General features: G+C 41.9%; 1 protein-coding gene across 6 annotated transcripts in view; it reads right to left on the bottom strand.

The window, feature by feature from the left end:
- SLC37A3 (solute carrier family 37 member 3) overlaps positions 1 to 21,624 on the bottom strand; it is a 50,714-nt gene that overhangs the window by 16,382 nt on the left and 12,708 nt on the right. For 4 of the 6 annotated variants that reach the window (XM_025982171.2, XM_025982170.2, XM_072762887.1 and 1 more), the window contains 5 exons: positions 15,437 to 15,529; positions 11,491 to 11,574; positions 8,764 to 8,909; positions 2,665 to 2,761; positions 215 to 299 (listed from right to left, as the gene is read on the bottom strand). In XM_025982171.2, coding sequence (XP_025837956.2) covers positions 215 to 299; positions 2,665 to 2,761; positions 8,764 to 8,909; positions 11,491 to 11,574; positions 15,437 to 15,529 — 505 coding nt within the window. Of the gene's footprint in view, positions 1 to 214; positions 300 to 2,664; positions 2,762 to 8,763; positions 8,910 to 10,474; positions 10,606 to 11,490; positions 11,575 to 15,436; positions 15,530 to 21,624 lie in introns of all 6 variants that reach the window. The other 2 variants (XM_072762889.1, XM_025982172.2) reach the window with 1 other exon arrangement.

Here is a 21,624-nt window from a genome sequence, read left to right as displayed (position 1 = left end):
TATAAAGGTGAAACACTGCCCTCAAACATTTGCAGCCATGTCTGGTTAGACAACCACAGGGTCTATGGGCCATAAGCAGCAGTACCACTCCTTCAACTCACTGAAAGGAGCTCACAGTTCTCCTAAGGAACAAGAGATTGGTTGTGCTGGCCTCAGGTTTCTCTTCGCCCATAACAGTAAGATGTGTTGAATAGAAAGGATAGCTTTTCCTCACCGATTTCTTCTGGTGACACCAGGAGCCCAAAGAAGATGATGATCCCACCAGCAAACTGCACAGCCGCTGTCACCAGAAAGGCATACTGGAGGAGAGAGGAGAGAGGAGCTTCTTACACGTCCGCGATATTGGTTAGAGCACATTGACTAGAAGCACATGTGGGAAGAGAGGGGACTAAGAAGGAATGAGCATGAGTGCTTAGTCCATGCCAGGCACAGTACTTGAGTTTCACTTGTCTTTTCCACGCATTTTCCCCACGAGGCTCAGAGAGGACAGGTCAAGTCCCAGGGACACTGAATGGTACCACTACAGTTGTGAAATCACGACTGGCTCCCAAAGCCTCATTCTCTGCACCACAGATCCTCCCACAAGGGACAGTATCTGGGCAGCCCAGGTGGCTCAGCGGTTTAGCTCCACCTTCAGCCCAGGGCATGATCCTGGAGACCTGGGATCAAGTCCCACGTCGGGCTCCCTGAATGGAGCCTGCTTCCCCCTCTGCCTGTGTCTCTGCCTCTCTCTCTCCCTCTCTCTGTCTCTCATGAATAAATAAATAAAATATTTTAAAAGAGAGAGACAGTATCTGCCCTCAAAAATATTCTATCCAGTGAAGAAGATTAAATAATACACCAAACAATAGTACAAGGCACCAAGGAGACGAATAAAGGAGAAGACCCAGTCCTAATTAAGAAACACATATAGAAGGAAATAGCTAATGATGTCACCAGAGCAATACCATGTCTTAAGGAAGAGCTGAAAAAGCAACTGGTGGTCCATCCCAGCATGACCTAAGCAGAGGGACAGGGTGGGAATGAGAGAAAGCCTCCTGCATGGTCAAAGTGGAGGGCCTCTGCTAAGGGGCAGCAGGAAATAAAACCGCTAGGAAAAATGAGAGATCAAGATGAAAGAACCTCAAAAGCCAGACAACATTAGCTGAATTATTTTTAGTAGAGAATGGAGCCTGATGTGGACAGGTGGTCTACATTTCTGGGAAAGACAGTGACAAAATGAGTGTTTCCAGAAATCATATCTGGGAGCAGCATGCGGGCTGAACCAAAATTCCCATCTGAGCCAATTGGCACAATTCAGATGAGAAGCCAGGAAGCCTAGAATAAAGGTGACCAAGAACAGAGAAAGGATTTCCTTCCCATTGAGCCTAACTCAACCAAAATTCTTCTGAGACCAAACACTTGGTAAACTATTTAAAGATTTACCTATGTTTTAAAAGAGCAACTTCCCTATTTAGGTTTTAGAATAACACTCTCATATGATCCAAGGAACAAAAAGTTGATGGGTAGTAAAAGCTCTCCCTCCTACTTCTCTCATCCACTTTTTCTCATCCTACTTCTTCTCTCATCCCATTTTACCAGCATATAACCATTGTTGTTATTTGATTTCTACTCCCCAAGAGACTGTTTTAGAAACATACAGGCCAATACAAATCTATATTCTGATTCTTCCTCCCTACAGAAATGGCATCATTCAGTACACACTGTTCCACACCCTGGCTTTCTTCACCTAAAAACCATTGAGAACTTTCCCTATCAGGACCCTGAGAGCTTCCAAATTCCACTTCAAAGTTGTGCCACCTTCCTCACACATGTGTCTTACTGTATCTCCCTTTTGGTTCACATTTGTTATCAATTTTTTGCTCTTACAAACAATGTTGAAATAACCATATAGATACATCACTTTGTACATGTGGAAGTATATTCATCTGTGGGATTAAGTCCTGTGGGTGGAACAGCTGGGACAGAGCAGGTGTAATTTTGATAGTTTCAGAGTGACTCCAAGAGGGGTCAGTGCTTGTTTGTTCACATCCTTATAAACACAAAATGCTATCAAAATTTATAGATTCTTACCAATGTAAGTATACAGCATAGTTTCTTTCTTGTCTTTTTCTTTCTTTTTTACAGTGTAGTTTTAACTCATATTTGTCCACCAACTAACACCTAAGCTCCATAAGAGCAGAGATTTTTCTTTTTTGGCCAGTGCTCTATTCTCTACTGCATAGGGGCACTTAGAGAACCGTGATACATATTTACTAAATGAATAGGTAAGTTACAAATGAAGTGGAATATCCTGTCATATATTTCAAAGCCATATCTATTCCTTTTTCATGAACTACACATTCAAATCCCTTACCTTTCTTTCTATATATTGTTGGTCTTCTTATTTATTTGCATATACTCTTTATATATGAGGGAGATTAGCTCTTGATCTATAACATGAGTTACAGATACTTTTTTCCCAATTGATTATACTGTCTTCAGACTTGGGCATTTTTCCCATGAATAACTTCTGTGTTTGAATTTATCAAACGTTTGTCCTTTTTTAACATAAGCCTTGTCCGACCAAACACAGCCCTACATAGTTTTAGATAGCCACAGTATTGCTTCCAAAGACAAAACATATTATATATACTCAAGAAAGAACTAGAAGGACATACTTACCTCATAACCATATTGCAGAACAGAAGATGCTAGGCATGCTCCCAAAATATTGCCCACTGAAGCACAGGCACTCCAGAGACCAAATACAACTCCTCGTCTAAGACAGAGAACAGTGAAAAACAAAAAACAACAGAATCAGAAGGAATTCAGGTGCAGTTCAAATACAAAATGGCCAAAACAATGAAAGTTCACATTCCAAAGAATAAACATTCTATATTAAAAATTTTTTTAAAGTAAACTCAAATGACAAAATATCAGGTTACTTTAAGATATTAAACTAAACCTCAATTTCGGGCACATCACAAGACACTGTTAAGAGAATTTTAAAAGTAAGCCACAGACTAGGAAGAAATATTTGCATATTGCTTATCTAATAAAAGTCTCACATTTGGAATATAAAGAACTCTCAAAATTCAGTAATACATGGGGTGCCTGAGTGTCTCAGTCAGTTAAGCAACTGCCTTCAGCTCGGGTCATGGGGATCAAGCCCCATGTTGGGCTCCCTGCTCTGCAGGGGGGCCTGCTTCTCCTTTTCCTTCCTGCTTCTGCTCTCTCTTGCTATCTCTGTCTCATTCTCTCAAACAAATGAATAAAATCTTAAAAAAAAAAAAAAAAGAGCCCTCAATAATACAAAAACAAGCATTCCAGGGGCCCCAGCTGGCTCAGTAGGTGGAGCATGCAACACTTGATCTCTAGGTTGTAAGTTCAAGCCTCATGTTGGGTGTAGAGATTCCTTTACAGAAATTTTTAAATCTTAAAAAAAAAATCCAATATAATGTTAAAGAGTGTGAATCTACAACCATCTCAAAAGGTTGTAGATGAAAAAGAGGCTTCATGCACACAAAAACATGATGCAAATAAGCACGTAAAAAGATATTCAACAACAACAACAACAAAAAAGATATTCAACATCATCAGACATTAGAGAAATGCAAATTAAAACTGATGATGTATCACTATCACTACATACCTATGAGGATAACTTGAAGTGAAAAAGACCACACATACATGTTGTGTTGGCAAAAATACATAGCAGCTAGAACCCTTACATTCTGCTGATGGGAATGTAAAATGGTAAAACCACTTTGGAAGAGACCATTGGTTTCTTAAAAAGATAAATACACACCTACCATATGATCCAGCCATTCTACTTTGACATATTCATCCAAGGAAAATGAAAGCATTTGTTCATACAAAGATTTGTACACAAACTGTTCACAGGAGCTTTATTTTAATGACCAAAAACTGATGACAACCCAAATGTTCACCAACAGGTGAAAAGATAAATTGTGATACCATAGATTACTACTCAGCTATAAAAAAGGACAAATTGGGATGACTGGGTGGACGATTAGGCGTCTGCCTTCGGCTCAGGGTGTAATCCCAGGGTCTGGGATCGAGTCCTGCATTGGGCTACCTGGGAGGAGCCTGCTTCTCCCTCTGCCTGTGTTCCTGCCTCTCTCTCTCTGCATCTCTCATGAATAAATAAATAAAAAACATTTTAAATAAATAAAAAATAAAAAGGGATGAATACTAGATCTCAGAATAATCATACTGAATGAAAGCAGACAAGAAACAGTGTATACTATATGATTCTATTTATGTAAGATTTTAGAAAATTCAAACTAATCTAAACTGACAGAAAACAGATGAACAGTTGCCTGGAAATGGCAATGGGAGGGAGGGAGAAGGGAGCAGGAGGGGTGGAGGAGAGGAATCACCAAAGGGCATGAGGAAACTTAGGGGTGATGGAGATGTCTACATTTTCTTAACTGTGATGGTGGTTTTCAGGGTGTATGCAGGCTGAAACTCATCAAATGATACATCTTAAATGCACACAGTTCATTACATACCTTAATAAAGCCATTAAAAAAAGAGAGAGGAAAAAAAAGGATGAGCAAATAATCTAGTAGAAGGAAAACTAGCTATTACAATAGTCCTGGAGAAAAATGATTAGCTCTGAACATAGGCAATGGCAGTAGGGCTGGTGAAAGAAAGAGGAGCTAATTTTTTTTTAAGATTTTAAGTAAAATCTTTACTTAAATCTTTACAAGCCCCAACATGGGGCTTGAACTCACAACCTTGAGATCAAGAGTCACATGCTTTTCTGACTGAGCCAGCCAGGCACCCCTCTATTAATAACATACTGTGTTAGGTCTAGATTTTTTAGCTTCTTAAACATTTTTATAACCTCATGGAGACAGAAGTCTGAGAAACCAACAGGAAGACAACCCAGTAAAGTGAATAATAGTTTGTTCAAAAGTCCTAGCTCTGCCACTTCCAGCTGTGCAATCTCAAGCCAGTCATAGCTCAGGCTCATTGGAACACGTTCTGCTCCTCAAAGCACTGAGCGCAGTGTTACATGCGAAAGGGCTTGGTGCTACACGAGAGTACATGTTAATGTTAATGTTACCTAGTCTACACCTGCTTTTAAAAACTATGACCCTGGGTGCGCCTGGCCCGCTCAGTCAGTGAAGTGTGAGACTCCTGATCTTGGGGTTGTGAGTGTGAACCCCACACTAGGCATAGAGATGACTTACAAATAAAATCCTTTAAAAAAATAAAAATAAAAACTATGACCCTGATAAAGGGGCATGATTCATCCAAGGTTAACAGGTTTCTAAGCGGGATCCCTGGGTGGCGCAGCGGTTTGGCGCCTGCCTTTAGCCCAGGGCGCGATCCTGGAGACCCAGGATCGAATCCCACATCGGGCTCCCAGTGCATGGAGCCTGCTTCTCCCTCTGCCTGTGTCTCTGCCTCTCTCTCTCTCTGTGACTATCATAAATAAATAAAAAATTAAAAAAAAAATTAAAAAAAAAAAAAAAACAGGTTTCTAAGCAATGTCTTCAACCTATCCCTTAATTCCCTGGGGCCCCAATTTTGTCTACTTGGAAAACCATTTGGACTAGATAATCTGTGTTTTCCCCAGGGCTCAAATGCCTGCCCTCTTTCTCTAAAATACATAAAACCTAGCAAGAGGGTGCTGGGGAAAGAGTTAGAAGGTCAGGCTCTGAATAACACTGGCAGACCAAAAACATGATTTGATTTGATTTTTTTTCTTTTTTCAGTTTAATTTATTTATTTGTTTATTTGAGAGAGAGCAGGGCACATGCAGGAAGAGCAGCAGAGGGAGCAGCAGAGATAGAGGAAGAAGCAGGCTCCTTGCTGGGCGTGGAGCCAAACACAGAGCTCAATCCCAGGACCCTGGGATCAAAGGCAGATGCTTAACCAACTGAGCCACCCAGGGGGCCCCAAGGACACGATTTTAGAAGAAACTCGTTGAAGGGCACCTGGGGGCTCAGTCGGTTGAGCAACTCTTGATTTTGGCTCAAATCTTGATCTTGAGGTCCTGGTATTGAGCCCCAGGTCTGGTTCCATGCTCAGCAGCGAATCTGCTTGTCCCTCTCCCTCTCCTTCTGCTTCTCCCCACTCTCACGCTATCTCTCTTGCATATAAATTAGTAAAATCTGTTTTTTAAAAAAAAGTGCCAAAGTGATTACCCTTGAGTGATACGATTTCAAATGCTTTTACCTTTATTTCTCTTTGTTCATTTATATTATCTGGTTTGTCCACAAAAAAACAAGAAGCCTTTGTATAATTTTCAAAATCACAAATGAAAAAAATTACTTTAAAAATCTTAATAAAGGAACAGACGCCTGGGTGGCTCAGCGGTTGAGCGTCTACCTTAGGCTCAGGGCGTGATCCTGGAGTCCCAGGATCAAGTCCCACATCGGGCTCCTCACACATAAACTCACACACAGGGAGCCTGCTTCTCCCTCTGCCTATGTCTCTGCCTCTCTGTCTCTCTCTCTCTGTCTCTCATGAATAAGTAAATAAAATCTTTAAAAAAAGAAAACCTTGATAAATATAAACAGCACATGAGCAGATAGCATCACCTACTCCAAAAAAAACCTAAAGTATCACATGGGAACAAGCCCCTCTTAAAATCAATTGTTAAACGAGTAACGCTAGAGTTAGAATTCAATAGAAACCACAGCACACTAAAGTACAATCAGAGTATGCTCATTAAGTAGTACTTATTCTACCCATACGACATTTCATGGGTGAACTTTCATGATGTTACAGATCATTAGCCAGCAGGCATCATGACTCCCAATGTGAAAACCGAGGAGGCTGGAAACCTGAGGGGAGCCAGGCAGAGCATGCACTGATCACTCAGTGGGTGGATAATGTCTGTTTCATACACTGGTCTATGGTAAAAGAGTAAGCAGATAAAAAAGACCAAACCATAGATGAGATAAATGTGTATCTCACAATATATATTTACCCAGGACAAATTAAAGAAATCCAAATTAATAATACTCTTGAAATCAGAATGTCACCAAAAATGGCAAACAGCAAAGCCAAATCTTTGAGAATCTCGACTTATTTTCCATCCTATAAATGAAGTACGGCTCTTCTTCCTAGCAGCCCAGAAGATGCTGTAGCAGGTTCCACTCTCATGCCGTGGCCTGTATCACACATAAACTCACATATGATCTGTCAACTACTTGAAGGTTTGGGGAAAAGATGTCCAATTTGAGCTTTCAAGCCCCAAAGTTTGGCATTCTTCATCTGTACCGTATTAGAGTCTTTGTTACGTGATCTTATTTATTCATGAGAACATACAGAGAGAGGCAGAGACATAGGCAGAGGGAGAAACAGGCTCCCTGTGGGGAGCCTGATGCGGGACTCAATCCCAGGACCTCAGGATCATGACCTGAGCCAAAGGCAAATGCTCAACCACTAAGCCACCCAGGCATCCTCGTTATGTGATCTTAGGCAAGTCCCATAGATAATTTTTTACCTCAATTTATTCATCTTTAATGTAAGAAGATAAAATTAGACCACTGAGTCTCAAACAAAGGGAAGGGAAGGAAAAACCCACAGGAAGACACATGACAGGATGCTACATGACTTATGTTCTGTTAAGGGAAGATTTTTGAGATGTACTTACTGCCTTAGCCACACTCAAAATCTGACCATGACCAGCAGAGTATTAAGAATGTGCCTAGGGATCCCCAGATGGCTCACCAGTTTAGCGCCTGCCTTCAGCCCAGGGCATGATTGTGGGGTCCCGGGATTGAGTCCCACATCGAGCTCTCTGCATGGAGCCTGCTTCTCCCTCTGCCTGTGTCTCTGCCCCCATCCCACACTGTATTTCTCATGAATAAATAAAAACTTTAAAAAAAAAAAAAAAAAGAATGTGCCTCACTGGGGCACCTGGGTGGCCCGGTCAGTTAAGGTTGACTCTTGATTTCAGGTCATGATCTCAAGGTAGTGAGAATTGAGCCCCACATCAGGCTCCATATTGGATATGGAGCCTGCTTAAGATTCTCTCTCTCTGGGTGGCTCAGCGGTTTAGAGCCTGCTTCTCCCTCTGCCTGTGTCTCTGCCTCTCTCTCTCTCTCCCTGTGTCTCTCATGAATAAATAAAAATCTTAAAAAAAAAAAAAATTCTCTCTCTCCTCCCCCAGCTCACGTGCATTCTCTCTCTAAAAAAAAATAAATGAAAATAAATAAGAACATGCATCACCGGCCTACACCCTTCAAGTCCACACCTTTTCCAATACCCTCCAAAGTGAAGCTTTTTCTCAACTTTCTAAAATAGAAGAGGTGGGTAGTGTTGAAAAGATGGAGTTAACTGATGACAAGTCTGAATCACCTGATATTAAAACCACTCAAAGGGGGAAGCTCAGAGGTTTAGTGCTGCCTTCAGCCCAGGGCGTGATCCTAGAGACCTGGGATCGAGTCCCACGTTGGGCTCCCTGCATGGAGCCTGCTTCTTCCTCTGCCTGTGTCTCTGCCTCTCTCTGTGTGTGTGTGTCTCTCATCAATAAATAAAATCTTTAAAAAAAACCAAAACACTTAAAGGGACACCTGGTTGGCTCAGCAGTTGAGGCCTTTGCCTCCTGAATTCCAGGATCGAGTCCCACATCGGGCTCCCTGCATGGAGCCTGCTTCTCCTCCCTCTGCCTATTTCTCTGCCTCTCTCTGTGTCTCACTTGAAAAAATAAATAAAATCTTTTTTAAAATAAATAAATAAATAAATAAATAAACCACTTAAAAAGAGAAATCAAAGAGGAAGAGAGTGGCATACCCAGCTTTTCCAAACCAGTTACCCATAACAGCAACCACACAGGGCCAACCAGTAGACTGCAGCAGGCCATTTACAATCCACAGGCAGCAGTAGAGTCCCTTGTTGTAGAAATGCAGCCATTCTGTGACAGTGCCAAAGACAAACACCTAGGATACGAAGGGAAGAAAAAGGAACATGTGACATCCACAGACACTTTTAGGACACTAAAATGCCAACTGCAATGACATCTGTGCATGAAGAAATATGCCCAAAGGTGTAGGGCCAAAGAGACATGTGCCGACTTTTCAGATGCTCCTACTCTGAGCAGCCCCAGGTGAATAAGACAAGACCCAAGTGCCACCACTGACCAGGGATGTCAATCAACACAAAGTTCATTAATGAACTTTCATTGACTTTGTCAATAAATTGACTTGTATTTTTAGCTCTAAGAAGTTAAATGCTCATTGTTCAACTTCATTAGACAACTCTTGCTGTTATCTCGTCCTCAGACCCGTGTGTGTGTGTGGAGGACTACTATGGGGGCTGATTGAAGTCGTGTACATAAATTCAGTCAGGGCAGTGCCCCACACACTGTGGGGACCAGGAAGCGCCAGCTATGATCATTCCTGCAGCTGCCGAGACAACCAGTGTAACCTGTGATCTGCTCAAGAATTCAGAAGCATTCATCAAGTCACCACTGTGGGGGGGTGGCATTTTGCTCAAGTGGACATTTTATCGGTAGTCGAAGTTACTTTTGGAATATTTTGCGTGGGTTAAAAATAGTATGTACCAGGGATCCCTGGGTGGCTGGCTCAGCGGTTTAGCGCCTGCCTTTGGCCCAGGGCGCAATCCTGGGGTCCCAGGATTGAGTCCCATGTCGGGCTCCCTGCATGGAGCCTTCTTCTCCCTCTGCCTGTGTCTCTGCCTCTCTCTCTGTCTCTCATAAATAAATAAATAAAATATTTTTTTAAAAAAATAGTACGTACCATACTGTATGATTCCATTCTGGAATCAGCACAACTATTAGGAGGACAGAAAAATGGTCAGTGATTGATAGAGGCTGGGGGAGGGGGGAGGAGGAGCAGTGGTTACAGAACTATACTCCTTTGTCAAAACTCAGAACTACACACCAAGAAGGGTGAGTTTATGCACATACTTCAATTTTTCAAAAAACGTGAAAAAAAAAAAAAAAAGCAAAAACGTATACAGGTTTTAAAACAATATGTATAGGGGCGCCTGAGTGGCTCAGTCAGTTAAGCATCTGCCTTCGGCTCAGATCATGATCCCAGGGTCCTGGGATGGGCTTCCTGCTCAGTGGGAAACCTGCTTCTCCTTCTCCCTCGGCCTGCCACTCCCCCTGCTTGTGCTGAATCTATCAAACGAACAAAATCTTTTTTTTTTTTCTTTTTTTTTTTTTTAAACGAACAAAATCTTAAAAAAAAAAAAAAAAAAAAAAAGATTAAAGCAATGCGTATATATGTGTGGGTAAGAGGGCTGTAAATGTAAGTAAAGTGCTTCAATCTCTCAAATGGCAGATACTGGAAAACAATAATAAAACTGTGACTAACTGAATGCCATGCTTTCATTCAACCAATAAAAACTCCTCACTAGGAGCTAGGAAACAAAAAAAAGATGCATCAAATGTGGATTGGCCCTCTCTAGTACTTAATTATCCAGGGCATTTTTTCCACATGCCTCACACACAGAAACCCACATAACCTTCCCTACCAACCTGGGGGGAGGCATTCAAACAAGGAGGATGAAGCACACAGCAATCATCCCAGGAAATGGCAAGTGAGGAACTGACACCCAGGGAGTCCAGGTCTAAGAAACCTGTGACCTCCACCACCATGCCACTGACTCCTAGGGAAAACAAGAGTGATACAGAAATCAGTGGACTAAGTAGTCAACGATGTCAGTGCCTTCAAAGACATACAGGCGGGGGAGCACAGAAGAGGAAATGATTACTTTCAGGAACGAATGAGGTCAGTAAAGGAAGACATCGTGAAAGAAGTGCCATTTGGCCAATAACTTGCTGGCGACATTGAGCTAGACTATGGAGAACTGAAAAGAGAGCCATTCAAGGCAGGAAAGGCAAAAACAAACAGAGTGAGGCAGAAAGGCACAGGGTATGTTGGGACCATGGAAAACAGTTTGGCCAGAGCCAACTGGTAAAGCATAGTGACAGACGGGACTGTCAAGGCAGGACACAACCCGGTTCTCAAGAGCACCGAATGCCATGCTATTTATGCTTGGCTTCTGTGTTCAATTCAGGCAGCATGTATACTATTTATGCATGGCTCTGGTGGTGACTGAATCATAAAAGGGACATGATCCAAATCTCACTTTAAAAAGATTCCCCTATGGGCAGCCTGGGTGGCTCAGCAGTTTAGCACCACCTTCGGCCCAGGGCGTGATCCTAGAGACCCGGGATCAAGTCCCACGTTGGGCTCCCTGCATGGAGCCCGCTTCTCCCTCTGCTTGTGTCTCTGTCTCTCTCTCTGTCTCTCATGAATAAGTCAATAAAATCTTTTATAAATTTTTTAAAAATTAAATAAATAAATAAATATAAAAAGATTCCCCTAACTGAAAAGGCACACGAGGTATTAAAAAATTGAATATTGATTTTACTTTTCTATTCTACGTATAGAAATGGGCGGGAGGAGTACTTGGATTCTAAAATACCCAACCAAGATGATGATGATGATGATGATGATGATGATGATAAAATAATACCTTTCAACTTACCACTAGTGCAGAAGAGCACATGCCAAAAGATAGAACCCATCGTAAATTAAGCCGATCTCCAACAATTCCACTGATGAAAAGGCCCTAAAAATAAAGCATTTTATTTCACAGCTCTGAATAACACAGCCTGAAAAAGGGAAGATGCGTTGCAAACCAAATGAGGGAAATAAAACACTGACATGACTCAAAATTAAACTTCATTCTTATGCCCAGACTAGCTGTCTCAGTTTCAAAAATGTTTCATAAAATGACAGTGCACTTCTGCACATTATACTGTAAACAAACTCACGCACCACAATACTGTAATCTAGGCTAAACTTTGAGTCTACCAAAAGCAAATCCCCCTCACTGTCTATAAGGAGACTGGAAAAGCAAAAATCTAAACAAATAAAACAAAACCAAGAATATAATTAATAAAACAAGCCCACGAATATATTTCATTTTCTAGAACAGATTAACTTAAAGATCAGTTATCTGGGACACCTGGGTAGCTCAGTGGTTGGGCACCTGCCTTTGGGTCAGGGTGTGATCCCAAGATCCGGAATCAAGTCCTACATCGGGCTCCCTGCATGGAGCCTGCTTCTCCCTCTGCCTGTGTCTCTGCCTCTCTCTCTCTCTCTCTCCGTGTCTCTCATGAATAAATAAATAAAATCTTAAAAAAAAAAAAAAAAAGATCAGTTATCTGCACTCCCAGGGGGGCTGCCCTTAGTTAGCCATTTGCATCCTGAGTCAAAATGTGTTACAACATGTCCTGTACCACAGCAGTTTCTGGGGCACAGGCACTGCCTATTTAATCTGACCCTTGGGTTTCATGACCTCACAAGGCAGGGAGAGTAAGGACACAAAGACAGTAATTAGTTGAAGAACGGTACAAATGTTCTGCCTTCTGCTCTCCTCTCAGTGGCAGGAAATAAAAACCTGGGTCATGGCAGCCAGGCACACTAAAGAGCCCATGGCAATACACCAGGTTTCTTCCATAAGTATGTAAAATGAACAAATGTCTTCACGGAAAACCTAAATCCAGATACAAGTGTTTCTGGTAAACTGTCGATCTCTACATTAGAGAAAATTTAGATTGATAGGTCTCATTATGGTCAACCTGTCACTACCTCAAAAGAAGCACCTATAAGCTTTCAATTCTTCATTCTACAGCTGCCACTCACGTGCCTTATGCTAAATAGAGTAAAGGAGGTGAAGAAAATCTCAGTGTTTCAGATTAGAGAATCAATTCATCCTGTGGTGTTCCAAATGCCTGCGTGATGCCTAGAAAGCTCCAAAAGGACATGTGGCTCAATACAAAGAAATATGATCACTGATGTTCCATGGCACTTTTTATCTCCTAAACCTACTTAATCCTTGGGATAAGTATTATCACAACTCTATAGAAGAGAAAAGTAAAGATCAGAATAAGGTTAAATTTCATTTCAAAACCAAGTTTCCTACCGCTAGTTGACAGTGGTAGAGCTGGTCTTTGCACTAGACTATACATGGCTTCTTAAGACATTCCATAAAAGGCTCGCAGCGAGGCACCACTGCCAGTGCTCCAGCCAAAGTCGAATGACCGTACACTGGGATGTCATACAGAAAACGTCCAGGGTACAGGTGCCTGGGTGGCTAAGTGGTTAAGCATCTGCCTTCAGCTCAGGGCATGATCCTGGAGTCCTGGGATCAAGTCCCGCATCAGACTCCCTGCAGGGAGCCTGCTTCTCCCTCTGCCTATGTCTCTGCCTCTCTCTCTCTCTCTCTCTCTCTCTCTCTCTCGGTGTCTCTCATGAGTAAATAAAATCTTAAAAAAAAAAAACAAAAACAAAAACACAACGCCCAGGGTGAGGAGCATGGCTAAATGATCTAAGGTCTGCTCCAATTGTTTCTACAAGCTTCCTCTTTGAAGAAAAGATATTTCAATAACTGTCCAAAAAGATTCAGAGAACACTTTGGAACTTCCACCAGGTATTTCCCATCACCTGGATATCACTAATTAAAAGGTTTCTTTACAAAGCACCTAGGTGGTTCAGTCCCTTAAGTGTCTGTCTCTTGATTTCAGCTCAGGTCGTGGTCTCAGTGCTGGGAGATCTCATGTCCCAGGGAGTCTGCATTCTCTCCCTCTCCTTCTGCCCTTCCCCCTGCTTGCTTGTGTACATGCTCTCTCTCTTGTTCTCTCTCTCTCTCAAATATATAAACCTTTTTTTTAAAAAAAAGCTTTTTAATAACTGTAGACATCTTCACAAGAGGAAATCAAACAGTGGGAAGAAAGGGAGGACCATTCACAGTGCAGGAGTCCAGTGGCAGCCACCACTTCCCACAGCCTTAACTCAGCAGCCACCATACTTGCTCCCTACCACCAGACAGAGATCCCAGCTGCCCTATCCAAGGTGACTACCTCGGACAGACAATGAGCACCTCTTTTCCCCCCATGCTGGCATGGTTCCTGGGACACCACTATTCCATAGTTGTCCCCCTTCACTGCTTGCCTATTTCTCATGTCCCCTGCCTCCAAGTACAGGAAGCCCCACGACTCAGCTGTCACACCTGTCATACTATCCCCACCTGCTCCCTTGATGATCAGTCTTGTAACTCTGAAAAGTATTTCTATGCCAAGGACTCTGAAATTTGTACCACCGGCCTGAACCTCTACCTTGAACTCCAGACTCCATACATAATTAAGTGTCTGTTCTTCATCCTTTAGGCAAGAATAGGTATCTCACCTGTAACATGTCCAAAAGCCATTTTCCCCAAAGCCTACCCTTCCCAATTTTAATATACGTGCTCCTGAAGCAAACACAAGCCTACCCTTCCCATTGTCTTCCATTCTGTTATGATACGAACACCCTAGAGTTGTCCTCAAGGCCTCTCTTTCTCTTATACTCCACATTTAACAGGAAAAAGAATTATTGGTTCTACCTTCAAAACACAAAACCGGGCAGCCCCGGTGGCGCAGCAGTTTAGCGCCGCCTGCAGCCTAGGGTGTGATCCTGGAGACCCAGGATCGAGTCCCACATCGGGTTCCCTGTATGGAGCCTGCTTCTCTCTCTCTGCCTGTGTGTGTGTGTGTGTGTGTGTGTGTGTGTGTGTGTGTGTGTCTCAATAAATAAATAAAATATTTTAAAATAAAAAAAATTAAAAAAAATAAAACACAAAACCTACTTCTTCCCATTTCTGTTACTCCTGGATCTAAACCACCATCATCCTTCACCTCAAAATTGGAACAGCCTAACCTATCTCCCTGTTTCTGCCTCTGCCCTTTGGTCTAGTCTCCTGGGACAGCAAGTGGGCCTGTCCAAACACAGGGCAGATCCTGGCACTCCTCTGTGCAAAACCTTTCAGGGCTCCCATCTCACTCAAGGCCAAAGCCCCAACAAAAGGACCAAAAACCCTAAAGGTCTGAGTCCCACACCTTTTCTAGCCTCATTTCCCATCACTCTGTACTACTCACCCTGACCTCACTTACCTACTTCAGGTCTTTGCTCAAATATCGCCTCCTACCTGAGGTCCTTCCCAGCCATCCTACCTAAATTACGACTACCACTCAGCGCTCTTTAGACCCCATTTCCTGCTTTTTTTTCTCCCCAGCATCTACCTCCTTCAACTGTACTGTTTGCTTCTGTATAAAATTGTATTACTGTCTGTCTTCCTTAGATCCCACTTCAAGAAGGTAAGTTTTATAAAGCTACGGATTTTTCCTGTGTTGATGAACTCTCACAGACTAGAAAAGTACCTGGCACATGCTAGGTGTTCAGTAAATATTTGTCAAATAGACGGATAAGTGGGTGGATGGATGGATGGATGGACGGATGGACAGATGGGAATGACAAAGAATATAAACTTCAGCAATGTTGAACTCTCCTCTGTCAACAAATTCTAGAATCCCTTATGAACTTCACAAGGTTTGGAGTAATTTCCATTTACATCTTTCCTCAACCTAAAACCCCCAAATTCTGAAACTTACCACAGCATAAGAGAAGAGGAAAATAGTATCCAGTGTCCCAAGGAAAAGTGTGGCTTCCTCTGCGCTGGGAAACAAATGGTTGCTGCTCCAGATCTACATCAACACAGTAAGAATCACGTTAGTCCCCGCTGCTACCTGCCAGTCCTTCCCATTTCTCAAAGCCCCTTTACCTAGAGCCTCTCTACCCACCCTCACAGAATCGAGGGGAGGTTGAACAGAGGAAATTGGCACTCTAGATAAGGAAACACACGTGCAAAAAGGTCTGCAAGCTCAAAGCTATTTGCACAATGCTAAAATGTTATGTTTTTTCCCTTTAACTTTTCCATTGATGGGACAAAAGCAGTAGTGGGTAAAACTATGACTCAGCAGGAGTCAAGGCAGTTACACAAAATCATACTATTAATCACTGTATTTAAAAATAATAAGCACTGTATTTATTGCCACGCTCACAGTTTTAAAAAAAAAAAAGCCAATTTCACTTAAGAACATCCTTGGTACATGCTAGATGCTGAATAAATCTTTGTTGAGTAGTGAGGCACCTGGGTGACTCAGTTCAGCTCAGGTCATGATCTCAGGGTCATGAGATTGAGCCCCATGCTCCATGCTCAGTGAGGAGTCTGCTTATCCCTCTCCCTCTAACCCACTACCAGCCCCCACTCACAAACACTCTCTCTCTCAAATTAAATAAAAATATTTTTAAAATATTTTTTTCTCAAGCAGTAAAATGTTTGGTTTTTTATAAGATTTTATTTATTTATTCATGAGAGACACAGAGAGAGAGGCAGAGACATAGGCAGAAGGAGAAGCAGGCTCCCTGTGAGGAGCCCAAAGCAGGACGCGATCCCAGGATCCCGGGATCACAACCTAAGCCAAAGGCAGACACTCAAACACTGAGCTACCCAGGTGCCCCAAGCAGTAAAAAAATATTAATTTGATTAAATCTGGCCCCTGAGCACACTGATGTGCATCCACACGCAGCATACCAAAGAGCCACAGCTGTCTTGAGGGAAAGCACTCGTGAAGCTGTGTGAGGTGCAAGCGAGGATGCTGTTTTTTACTTGAAAGAATGACTGACAGACAAGCTATAGTTATTCAGTTTTGGGTATCTGGCACATATTTCCTCAAAAAAGAACGAAATAAGTCTGTCACTTCAAAATCCATTCAAAGTAAAAACAGACAAATGGATCTTAATATAAGGGTATAAAAAGTTAATTGATACAGTTTCAGATTCCACATGGCAACTAACCTTTAAAAAATTGCCACTTGTCAAATTCTGGTGTAGTATCAAAGATGAATGCCCACAATTAACTGGAAAGGCTATTAAAATACTTCTCCCCTTCCTACTATGTATCTGTCAAAGGTCAAATTCTCTTTATACAGTTCAAAGGATCATGTTGCAAGAGACTGAATTCAGAAGCAGACATGAAAATCTGCTATCATCTATTAAGCCAGACTTGAGATTTGCAAAAATGTAAATTAATGCCATTCTCCTCATGAAGTGATTTTTTTTTGTCTAGAAATATAATTTTTCATAAAATGCTATTTATGTTAACACATTATTGGTAAAAAAAAAAAAAAGAAGAAGAAGAAAAAAGAAAAAAAACACATTATTGGTTTACTTAATTTATTTACAAAGCCAATGTATTTTTTAAAGATTTTATTATTTATTTGAGAGAGAGCATGGGGGGAGGGGCAGAAGATGATGGAGAGAGAATCTCAAGCAGACTCCCCACTGGGTGGGGTGGCCGATATGGGGCTCCATCCCACAACCCTAAGATCATGACCTGAGCTAAAATCAAGAGTCGGACACTTGGGCAACTGGGTGCTCAGTGGTTGAGCGTCTGCCTTTGGCTCCGGTCGTGATCCCGGTGTCCTGGAATTGAGTCCCACATTGGGTTCCACACAGGGAGCCTCCTTCTCCCTCTGCCTGTGTCTCTGCCTCTCTCTGTGTGTCTCTTCTGAATAAATAAATAAAATCCTTTTTTAAAAATTATTAAAAAAAAAAAAAAAGAATCAGACACTTAATCAACTGAGCCACCCAGGCACACCTCCCCCTTTCACTGTTGAAAACTGATGTATTTTTTTCAGTTTCTCAGTTTTAATTTCTAAAACAGTAAGTATCTAAAAATATAAACCCACATAACCAAAAGCTCTTTGGGTTCCTCAGAGCAAAAATTTAGAGAATTACTGGAATAAATGATTTCTGAGATGAGTTGTTACAGAAAAGAAATTCTGACTTTAGAATGTTAAGAAAAAAAAAAAAAAAAAGAATGTTAAGAAGAAAATCACAGTCAGCAATTTAAAAAAAAACTTTAACAGAAAGTAAAATCCCCAAATCATAAAATATATATTAGTGTGATTCTAAAGGATTGGGACTCATTTCTGTGTGGCTTACAGCACTGGTCTCGCTCCTTTAACATCTCAGATACTGCTGTCATGATAAGACCCTGTATACAGACCTAAGATTGATCAGTATTCCAGTGCACCAAGTGGGACCCTAAAGTTCTCCACTTAGACTTACTTTGCCACATTTTCCCTCAGACCACAATCTTTGGCCCTGAGGCTCATCAGGCCCCAGAACTAAGCCCTGTCGGGCACACACCAATGTGAGCTAGAGACAGTGGCCCTAAGCAGCTCCTCAGAAGTTTCTAGAATTTTTCTGTACTCTCTCAAGAGGCCACCAAAACTCCCTGCAGGTGTGGCCTTCATAAGAACTGACAGATTTTAAAACAGCTTTCTTCTGCTTCACTGCCAGAATTCAGCTGAAATATACTTTTGATGGCTTGCTTAACAAGTAGAAAACAAAACCTCAAAACTTAAAAAACAAAGTAGGACTAACGGAAAGATACAATAAATAGGATGACAGAAAAAGCCTAGAAAAGAAAATCTACTTCAATAATAGAAGTCAGATCAAGATGAGAACACTTGTCAGTGAGAAATGGTCTGTGTATACAGAGTGAAGGATCCAGTGTTTGACAAAAGTCACTGACAAGATGACTTAACACGCTGAAACCCCACACCCTGCAGTGGTTTAAGCTGGCCTGCTTGTATGTGCAATGATGGTGAGAACCCAGAGGTTTGTACGTGTGTGGGGTTTTCTCGTGTGGGGGGGCGGGTGGAAGGCAGGGCTGCAGTAACCCACTAGAGCAGCTGCACAATGAGGCACTTCCTGGAAGCATGAAATTGCGTGCACAGACCATCAGTGACCCTGTGGGTTTCCTGAGCGAGAATGTTTATCACAGAGTGAGGGCGAGGCATGGGGTGGAGACCTTGGGGGAGAGCTTCCCGAAGTGGTGAGCAGAGGATGAGCTAATGCTGACCTATGGTCCAGGGCTCTGTTCTCTGCCTACAGTGAATGGAGTGGTATCGGTTTCCATGAGGTCCCGCTGGGGGAAGACAGGCTGTGGATGAGCTTGAAGCAGAATGTTGAGGACACCCTCAATCCCATTTCCCTCTCCTGGACAGGGTAGGCTCCCTACACTATCCTCACGGAAGGATCACACTGTCTGATAAAGAAAAGACTTCTTAGTTTAGTGAACAAAGTTTTGTTTACAGTTTTCAATCAAGTTGCCTGACCTGTCAAACATAACTGTTACTTCCTTATTATCTCTAAACAGAGATTTCATGTTATGTTCACTGACTGCTTACAATGTTTGTGCGAATCACCAGGATTCATTATAAACTCTCAAGGTAAAGAGACTGGGTGCACTTAATTCTTTTCATAAGATACCTAAGATATCTATGCATAAAAAAGAAAGCTATCGTAAGTAATTTTTGAGATACTGTTCAGGACAGGACAGGACAGGAAAGGAAAGGAAAGGAAAGGAGAAGAGAAGAAAGAAAAGAAAAAAAAGAAAGCAAAGAAAAGGAAAGAAAGGAAAGGAAAGGAAGAAATGTTTAACAATACATGAGCAAAGTATCTTTCAGAAACTTTTACACAAACTTCCAGTTCTAAGAACTCTTCCCACTTTGGATAAGAAAGCAAGTGTCAAAGGGAGGCCAGGGTTGACAGTTACAGACTGAGAAACATAGGAAGAGTGAAAGGCACACATGGCCCTAGGGGCCCCACTCCCAGCAGCAGGCTTCAGGCAGGAAGAAACCCAGACCTTAAAGTCTAAGGAAAGGAACAGAAGGTCAGCACTGCTGTCGGTGATGGCAGAGACAGAAATACAAAGATCTCCAGGATCAGTCTCAACTTGACCTCTATATAACCAATCCATCCAAACTACTTAATCCATGGTTCTGAAAAACCAAATGTGAAACCTATTTTAGCAGCAGTTAGAGTAAATAAACATCTAAGCAGAAAAGTGAATGCAAGTCCCCTAAGAGCTACTAATGTGACATAGTTACTGGCAGGAAAGAGTTAACACAGCAGGCCCAAGACTGTTCTCCCTAATAAGGCCTACTTGTAAGGTTGGCCCCTAGCTGGCATCTGGGAATCGGGATCTAGGAAGGGTTCCCACCCTTCCCTGCTAAGAGTGGTTCACTGTACCTAAACTATTTGTACAAACAATGTGGTTTATGCTAAACCTGCTTTCCTTCAGGGAGTCTGGAATTTTTTTATGTGCCAGGCACAGTGCCTACATAACAAGTCCCAATAAAAACCCTGGGCACTGAGTCTCTAATAACTTTCCCTGGTAGACAATATTCCACCCATGTTGTCACAACTTGTTGCTGGAAGAATTACATCCATCCTGTGTGACTCCACCAAAAAAGCACTCTTGGAAATGCACCTGGCTTCCTCCAAACCTCAGCCTGTATGCTTTTTTTCCCCTTTGCTGATTTTACTCTGTATCCTTTCACTGGAATAAACCATAGCTGTGAGTAGGACTATAAGCTGAGTCCTGTGAGTCCTTTTAGTGAATCATCTCAACCTAGGGGTGGTCCTGGGAACCCTCAACTCAATTACCTAAAAAACAAAGGCAGCCTTAGGTAATACAACCAGAAACTCAGTGCCTAACAGAAATCCGACTGTTCTGTATACTAGTCAGACTGTACCTGCAGTACCACATTTAGGGCACAGTGTCGCTACACTACAATTGAAGGAGCCAGGGATGTTTGGCCTCAATGAGAGAAACTTAGGGAGACAGGTTTGCTTTGAATATTCAGCAGGCTGTCATGCAGCAGGAATCAATTACTATGCGTGGCTCAGAAGAAAACCCAAGATAGAAATTAAACAGCAGAATACTTTTCCCTCAATACAAGAAAGAACTTCCTCCAAGTGTTAAAGCAGTTTAGTGATCATCTTTCAATAGTGACAAAATTCCATTCTGGCTGAGAGATTAGAGCACCTGATCCCTTTTAAGGCCACTCCGTCTTGAAGGTTTGATCATTTAAGATGTCTCACTGTGCACACAACACTAGTCAAGACTCAGTGTGAAACCTAGCCTTCCATTCTTAACATCCTTCCTTTTAAAAGTTCCTGATAATTTAAATTCAAGAAAAATTGTATAGAGAGCTGCCTGACTGGCTCAGTCGGGAGAGCATGCAACTCTTGATCTCAGGGTCGTAAGTTTGAGCTCTACGTTGGGTGCAGAGATTACTAAAAAAAAAAAAAAAAAAACTTTAAAAATAGGGGGAGGGGAAGAAAAATTATACAAGAGCATCTTCAACAGAACGTCAGTTCTATGAGGACAGGCTCTTTTTTCTTTTAATCGTCTCTGTAGGCTTTTTTTTTTTTTTTTTTTTTTGTATCCTCACTGCCTCAAACAGTGTCGATGCAAGATAGACCCCTAATAAGCACTTGACTGAATAACTTAATTACATTTTGAGGGGATATGCCTATAACCGTCAGATCTCTGTGAGCTTTTAATTGATCCAAATAGAGGAAAAATATGTTAAGAAAATAAGACATGCTGAGACACCTGGGTGGCTCAGTTGGTTAAGGGTCTGACTTCGGCTCAGGTCATGATCCTAGGATCCTGGGATCATGCCCCATGTTAGGTTGCCCACTCAGCAGAGAGTCTGTTCTCCCTCTGCCTTTGTCCCTCCCCCAGCTTATCCTCTCTCTCTGTCTCAAATGAATAAAATCTTTGAAAAAAAAAAAACAAAAACAATAAGACATGCCAAGAATATTAATATGTGTGAATAATTCCACATAAGTAGAACTCAAGGAGTGTGGTAAAGAATGAGTGGACTGGACTTGTGTATTGACTTTTTTTTTTTAAGATTTTATTTATTTTTTCACA

The sequence above is a fragment of the Vulpes vulpes genome, chromosome 7 (genome assembly GCF_048418805.1).
Source record: "Vulpes vulpes isolate BD-2025 chromosome 7, VulVul3, whole genome shotgun sequence".
Taxonomy (NCBI): Eukaryota; Metazoa; Chordata; class Mammalia; order Carnivora; family Canidae; genus Vulpes; species Vulpes vulpes.
The sequence above is the reverse complement of the archived record's forward strand: the minus strand, read 5'-3'. Positions and strand labels throughout refer to the sequence as shown.